This window comes from Dasypus novemcinctus, chromosome 4, assembly GCF_030445035.2.
Source record: "Dasypus novemcinctus isolate mDasNov1 chromosome 4, mDasNov1.1.hap2, whole genome shotgun sequence".
Lineage (NCBI taxonomy): Eukaryota > Metazoa > Chordata > Mammalia > Cingulata > Dasypodidae > Dasypus > Dasypus novemcinctus.
In genome coordinates this window covers 87,805,752-87,813,615 of record NC_080676.1, presented here as the reverse complement: position 1 = coordinate 87,813,615, position 7,864 = coordinate 87,805,752, and the positions used below count along the sequence as shown (strand labels likewise).

The window sequence follows — 7,864 nt, the reverse complement described above, 5'->3', positions numbered from 1 at the left end:
GCTGCACCAGGAATCTGTGTCTCTTTTTGTTGCATCGTCTTGCTGCGTCACCTTGCTGCGTCAGCTCTCCATGTGTGCAGCACCACTCCTAGGCAGGGTGAACTTTCTTTTGCACTGGGCAGCTCTCCTTACGGGGCACACTCCTTGCACATGGGGCTCCCCTACACGGGGGACACTCCTGCGTGGCACAGCACTCCTTGCGCCCATCAGCACTGCACATGGGCCAGGTCCACATGGGTCCAGGAGGCCCTGGGTTTGAACTGTGGACCTCCCATTTGGTAGGCAGATACTCTATCTGTTGAGCCAAGTCCACTTCCCCCAACTTGTTTATTTTTTTTTTTTTTTTTTTTTTTTTTTTTTTATTTTTTATTTTTTTTAATTTTTTTATTTTTTATTGACTTTGTAATAATATTACCTTAAAAATATATATGTGAGGTCCCATTCAACCCCACCCCCCCACCCCCCCCTCTCCCCCCCCCCCAACAACACTCGTTCCCGTCATCATGACACATCCATTGGATTTGGTAAGTACATCTTTGGGCACCTCTGCACCTCATAGACATTGGTTCACATCATGGCCCATACTCTCCTCCATTCCATCCAGTGGGCCCTGTGAGGATTTACAATGTCCGGTGATTACCTCTGAAGCGCCATCCAGGGCAGCTCCATGTCCCAAAGACGCCTCCACCTCTCATCTCTTCCTGCCTTTCCCCATACCCATCGTCCACCATGTCCACTTTTCCCAATCCAATGCCACCTCTTCTATGTGGACACTGGATTGGTTGTGTCCATTGCACCTTTATGTCAAGAGGAGGCTCAGATTCCACCTGGATGCTGGATGCAATCCTCCCATTTTCAGTTGTAATCACTCTAGGCTCCATGGTGTGGTGGTTGTCCTTCTTCACCTCCATCTTAGCTGAGTGTGGTAAGTCCAATAAATCAGATTGTAGGTGCTGGAGTCTGTTGAGGCTCAGGATCTGGCTATCACATTGTCAGTCCAGAGATTCAAATCCCCTAAATATATCTTAAACCCCAACATTAACTGCACCTCCAGCACATTAGCATGAAAGTCTTATGAAGGGAGATCCCATCTGAGTCCAGATTCATCACACATAAACACCATTTCCAAAGAGGGGCCATCTGCCCTGGTAGTTAACCCCATCAGCCATGACCATAACTCCCATGGGTCTCTTTAGCCCTCAAAGGAACCAATATCTGGGGGTTGTATCTGCTTTATCTGTCTCTCTGACTCTGCTCAGTTGTGCATGAGGGCAAACCTTCTGCCAGCCTCCAGACTCTTTTTTAGAAACTCGTAGCCATATAAACTCATTTCTCCTTTCCATTTCCCCCTTACTTTAGGTCAAACAGCATTTTAAAGTCATGGTATTTTATGTAGACATGGATATTCTGCTGATCCGCATTGAACCTTCCGTATAAGGTCATTTTCCAGTTGCATCATCAGTTGGTAGTTGATAGTGGTCCCTCGTTGCCAGGGAGGCTCATCCCCGGGTGTCATGTCCCACGCTGGGGGGAAGGCATTGCATTTACATGCTGAGTTTGGCTTCGAGACTGGCCACATTTGAGTAACATGAAGGCTGACAGAAGGAAATTCCCAGGCACAAAGTTGCTCTAGGCCTTGTTATTATTTTGGGTTTATCAGCTCCCAAGCATAGTCATTAGTATCAGGGGCTCACTGTTGACAACTTGTTTATTTTTAAAAATAGATTCCCTTTGTAACTTCACTGCCTTGGTCTCAGTGCTTTGAAACTAAAAGAGCTCTCATTAGAAAAGTCTATACATCATTCTTGCCTTAATGTCCCTTTTGTTAAAATGGTTAGCAAACATATTCTGTATATCTGACAGCATCACAAAAAGGGCTAGGTCCATTAAAGATAGCTGACCTAAGTGAAGGTGAAGAGCTGTTATCTAACTAAAAGTAAACAAGGAGAATTTTGAATGCTGACCTTCTGGACATGCTTTCCAATATCCTTGCAACCCACTACAATAAACATAGCCCAGCAAAGCCCCTTCCTCAGCAAATTCTGTCTTTGTTTTTCTCCTTTTAAGGTGGCCTACTGCATTGTCACAGGAAATTCTCTCAGCTCTTGTCAGAGACATAAATAAAGGACAATTCAAATTGGCCTTCCATCCTGACTTGCCTGGGATATTTTTCTTTTCATTTGTTATAAACAAACATTTTCTCCAACACTGATTTAAAAAAACAGAATTCATGACAACATAAAATAAGTCACCTCTATCTAAAAATCAAATATCATTAAATGATCAGGTAGTTTGATGTACACATTACAGCAATATAAAAAGCTATTGGGGGGAAGTGGACATGGCTCAACTGATAGAGCATCCGTCTACCATATGGAAGGTCCAGGGTTCAATCCCCAGGGCCTCCTGACCTGTGTGGTAAACTGGCCCATGCGTAGTGCTGCGGCATGCAAGGAGTGCCATGCCACACGGGGTGTCTCCGCGTAGGGGTGCCCCACGTGCAAGGAGTGCATCCTGCAAGGAGAGCCATCCTGCGTGAAAAAAGCGCAGCCTGCCCAGGAGTGGTGCTGCACACACGGAGAGCTGATACAGCAAGATGACGCAACGAGAAAGAGACTCAGTTTCCCAGTGCAAGCAGACACAGAAGAACACACAGAGAATGGACAGAGAGAGCAGACAATGGGGGGAAAGGGAGAGAAATAAATTTTTAAAAAGTTATTGGGGAGCTGAATTAGCTCAAGCAGTTGAGAGCCTGCTTCCTACATGGGAGCTCCTGGGTTTGGTTCCTGGTGCCTCCTAAAAATGACAACCACAAAAAACAACAACAACAAGCAAACAGCCAATGTGGCTCAGTGGTTGAGTGCCAGCTTCCCACATATGAGGTCCTGGGTTCAATCCCCAGCCCCAGTTCTTAAAAAAAAAAAAAAAGAAGTTATGAACCAAAAATTTTGGCCCTTTGAGTTAATTCACAGAGTTAAGTCACAGCACAGGCAAACTGTTGACCTTGATATTGATTTATACTGAACAGACCTCTCCCCTACATTCTCTTATGATTCCTCTGGCTAGAAGATCCCATTGGAATAGAGGTGATTTGGTATTATTAGAATCATGAGGGAAGCGGACTTGGCCCAATGGATAGGGCATCCGCCTACCACATGGGAGGTCTGTGGTTCAAACCCCAGGCCTCCTTGACCCGTGGGGAGCTAGCCCATGCGCAGTGCTGATGTGCACAAGGAGTGCGCCCCGTAAGGAGAGCCACCCAGCATGAAAGAAAAGGTGCAGCCTGCCCAGGAATGGCGCCACACACGGAGAGCTGACACAAGATGATGCAACAGAAAGAAACACATATTCCTGGTGCCACTGATAACAATAGAAGCGGTCACAGAAGAACACACAGCGAATGGACACAGAGAGCAGACAACTGGGGGGGCGCAGGGGAGAGAAAAAAAAAGAATCATGACTTAGGCAAATGTGAAGTACACGGAAGAGTCTAAAATCAAAATTATGTATGCCTGGAAGATTAGAGTTGCTCACAGAAGAGGGAAAAAGAGTTAAACTAAAATGTATTTTCAACATTGTCCTCCCGCACCCACTGAATGCAGGGTTTTAGTAATGTTTTTGGGTGAAAAACATTCTTAGGAAATACACATGGAAGTAATAAATGGTAAAAGAGCATGACGTATGCAACCTGTCTCAAAGGTTTAGTAGGTAGATAGAGAAGACAGATGGAAGAAAGGAAGGAGGTTTAGGAGGGAGGGAGGGAAAGAAGGAAGGAAATTAATAACAAATGTGGCAAAATGTTAAAAATAGGTAAATCTGGGTATCTTGGTAGGGGGTATATGGGAGTTCTCTGTATTATTTTTGTATTATGTTTGCAACTTCCCCTAAGTTTGAAAATATTTATTTCAAAATAAAGAATAAAAAAGAAAAAATAAAACATCTTCCATATCCTAACGTAAATTGTATTGTGACACAAAGGCATAAAAAATATAAAAACAAAAACAAAAAGAGTATTAAAATCTTTACCTTGTTCATTGTTTCCTCCATTAAGCAGGAGCTCATCATTTTGCCTTTTCAATTCTGTTATGTATTTAAAAGCCTGGTCCAAGATCATATTCTTGCTCTGCCAAAGAAGATTTAAAGGTTTCACTGAAGGGTAAGACTTGTCAGAAGAGACTTAAATAAAAGGGGTCGAGGGGATTGCCTGCAGTTGCTTTGGCTTTATCACATATATGTGGGATATACCTTTACAAAATTTAAAATAGGTACCATATTCAAAAGTTTTGACTGTTCATTCTTCATTTGCTAAATATTTACTGAGCCTCTACTATGTGTCAGGCTCTATGCTAGGCACTGGGGATACAATATATGCAAAACCAACAAAGTCCTTTCTCTTGATTAATAGATATCAGGTGGTGATACGTGCTATGAAAAAAAATAAAGCAGGCAGTATGGGAGCTAGAGTGATGATGGAGGTTACTTTGCTGTAATTTATTTTTGTATAGAAAGGTCAGGGAAGGCCTCCTTGATAAGATGATACTTGAGCAAAAACAGTAAGGAAAAAAAAGGAGCTATGAGCTGTGGAAATCTGGAGGAAGGGGTCCAGGTAGCAGGATCAGCAAGGGCAAAGGCCATGAGGCAGGGCTGTGCTTGACAAATTTAAGGAACAGTAAGTAGGTGAGTGGGGCTAAAGTGATATATATATATATGTATGTGTGTGTATATATATATATATATATATATATGTATATATATATATATATATATATGGGAAGAATGGTAGGAAAAACGTCAGAGAAGGCCTTCAAAACTATGTAAAAATTTTAGATTTTAATGTTATACTTTATTCTGTTAACCAACACTCCAAATTATTCTAAACAATAGGTTGAAAAAGAAATGTCGCGGACTGAATTTTGGTATTCTGTTTCCAATATAGTTCATTTCTAGGCTTTTTCAAAAATATTGTATATTTTGTCAAAATGTTCCTCTATTCTTTATAAACAATTTTAAAAATTCAAAATATAATCTGTGATCTGGTTTAAAAAATAGAAAAAATAGAAAGGGCTATAATGAAAAGTAGAATTCCTTTTTGCTTTAGCTTTTCAGACTCCTTTGAAGAAGAAACCATTAAGTTATCTGTATATCCTTCCAGAAAGCCTGTAGAAAGAGAAAATTGATATTGATCTTTCTTAAAAAAAGAGGCTGAACAAAGGCGGGGCCTTTGATAATACTCACTCATCTATCTCTACTCCAAACAGAGAGGGGGTGTATAACAGTGAAGAAAATCTTAATCTACTCTGCTTCTGAGAGCTATATATTGACTTTCATTGCAAAGGAAATGAAATGGCTATGGTATCCTTTCTTCAGAGGAACTCCAAGGAATGAAAGCCATGAGTAGAAAAATAAGATTTTACTGGACAGTCACCAGAACTTACTGAGCAAGTACTCCACATTCAGATATGGAGAAAGAAAAACAAATCAGAAGACAGTGTGTCAGCCTTAAATTTGCCATTGTGTTAAGAAAACAGAAAATACATTTTAAAGAACACTAAAGAATACAATTAACCCAGTGTAACCTCCACTGTATAGGGGAAAGTGAAAAGAAACTGAAACATAAATCCTTGCCAAGGGGAGAGAATGTTAAGAAGTCAGCATTTTAAAAAAAGAAAAAAAAAGAAGTAAGCAAATTTGGTCCAGTGAAATCCTGGAAAGGTTCAGGACTGGGACGAATCAGTTACCACAGAAGTGGAGTGAGATATAGGGTTTAAAATGGGGGAGTAGCTGATAGACTCTTATTAAGAAGTAATATGGGCAGCGGACTTGGCCCAGTGGTTAGGGCGTCTGTCTACCACATGGGAGGTCTAAGGTTCAAACCCTGGGCCTCCTTGACCCATGTGGAGCTGGCCCACATGCAGTGCTGATGCGCGCAGAGTGCCGTGCCACACAGAGGTGTCCCTACATAGGGGAGCCCCACGTGCAAGGAGTGCAGCCTGTAAGGAGAGCCGCCCAGCGCGAAAGAGAGTACAGCCTGCCCAGGAATGGTGCCGCACACACGGAGAGCTGACACAACAAGATGACCCAACAAAAGAAACACAGATTCCCGTGCCACTGACAACAACAGAAGCGGACAAAGAAGATGCAGCAAATGGACACAGAGAAGAGACAACCAGGGTGGGGGAGAAGGGGAGAGAAATAAATAAATAAATCTTAAAAAAAAAAAAAGAAAAAAAAAAAGAACCTAGATCTAGTTAACTTTATTAAAAAAAAAAGAAGTAATATGTAGGGAACTTCCAGGAAAATGGAGGATTAGAGAGGTGGAGGGATCACTTCTCTCCCAGAAAAATTAGCTAGAGGACAGGTACAGATTGTCTGGAGGGCTGCTCTGGGACTCGGAACACCAGGGGAAAGAATGACATCACTCAGAAGAGAGAGAGGCAAAGGAAAGGAGTCTCAGCTGGCTGAAAATTCCCATGAGTAGAGCTGTAAATGCAGCAGCAGGCATTCATCCCCTCACCTATGAAGCATCTGAATCAGGTGCCTACACATCAGCAAAAAATTACAAGCCATACAAAACAAAGGAATATATGACTCAGGTAAAGGAACAAATCAAAGCTGCAGATAAGGCCCACAACTTGAAACAGCTAATCAATGAGATTCATACAAATCTCCTAAATCAAATCATGGAGTTGAAGGACAACATGGCTAAAGAAATAAAAGACATTAAGAAAACACTGAGTGAGCACAAAGAAAAATCTGAATCTTGGATAGAAAAATAAAAGACTTTATAGAAATGAAAGATAATAAGTGAGATTAAAAATACAATAGATGCATACTGCAGATTTGAAATCATGGAAGAAAGAATTGCCAATGTAGAGGAAAGAACAACTGAAATTGAAGAGAAAGAAGAAAAGAGAGAAAAGAATGGAAAAAATTGAGCAGGGGCTCAGGGAGTTGAATGATAACATGAAGCACATCAACATATGTGTTATGGAGGTTCCTGAAGGAGACAAAAAGAGAAAAGGGGCAGAAAGAGTATTTGAGGAAATAACTGTCAAAAATTTCCCAATTCTCATGAAAGTCATAAACATATGTGCCCAGGAAGCACAATGGACTCCAATTAGAATAAATCCAAATAGACCTACCTCAAGATATATAATATGCAGAATGTCAAATGCCAAATAAAGAAAAAATTCTGAAAGTATTAAGGGAAAAGTGAAACATCACATACAAGGGACATCCAATAACAGTGCAGAATTCTCTTCAGGAACCATGGAGGTGAGAAGGCAGTGGTATGATATAATTACAGTACTGAAAGAGAAAAACTGCCAGCCAAGGATTCTTTGTCTGGCAAAACTGTCCTTCAGCTATGACAGTGAGCTTAAAATATTCACAGATAAACAGAAACTAAGAAGGGTTCATTAACAATAATCCAGCTCTGCAGGAAACACTAAAGTGAGTTCTGCAGTCAGAAAAGAAAAGGAGAGAAAGGCTTGGAGAAGAGTGTAGAAGTGAAGAATATCAGACTATCAGAAAGGTTACCCAAAAAGGCAAAAAGATGAACAACAATAAGATATGACATATGAAAGCCAAAGGATAAAATGGCTGAAGTGAGTAATACTTTCATAGTAATAACATTGTAGGTTAATGGATTAACTACCCAATCAAAAGACATAGGTTACAGAATGGATAACAAAACATGAGCCATCAATATGCTCATGCCAGAGACTCACGTTAGACCCAAGGGTATGAAGAACTGAAAGTGAAAGGTTGAAAAAGACATTTCAGGAAGCGGACTTGGCCCAGTGGTTAGGGCGTCCACCTACCACATGGGAGGTCCACGGTTCAAACCCTAGGCCTCCTTGAT

General features: G+C 41.2%; 1 protein-coding gene across 6 annotated transcripts in view; it reads right to left on the bottom strand.

Moving 5' to 3' along the window:
• Positions 1 to 7,864, bottom strand: part of USF3 (upstream transcription factor family member 3) — a 71,031-nt gene that overhangs the window by 13,823 nt on the left and 49,344 nt on the right. For 4 of the 6 annotated variants that reach the window (XM_058295830.2, XM_058295831.2, XM_071214814.1 and 1 more), the window contains one exon: positions 4,027 to 4,123. The exons of the other annotated variants lie outside the window; for them this stretch is intronic. In XM_058295830.2, coding sequence (XP_058151813.1) covers positions 4,027 to 4,123 — 97 coding nt within the window. The remainder of the gene's footprint in view (positions 1 to 4,026; positions 4,124 to 7,864) is intronic. 6 annotated transcript variants of the gene reach the window in all.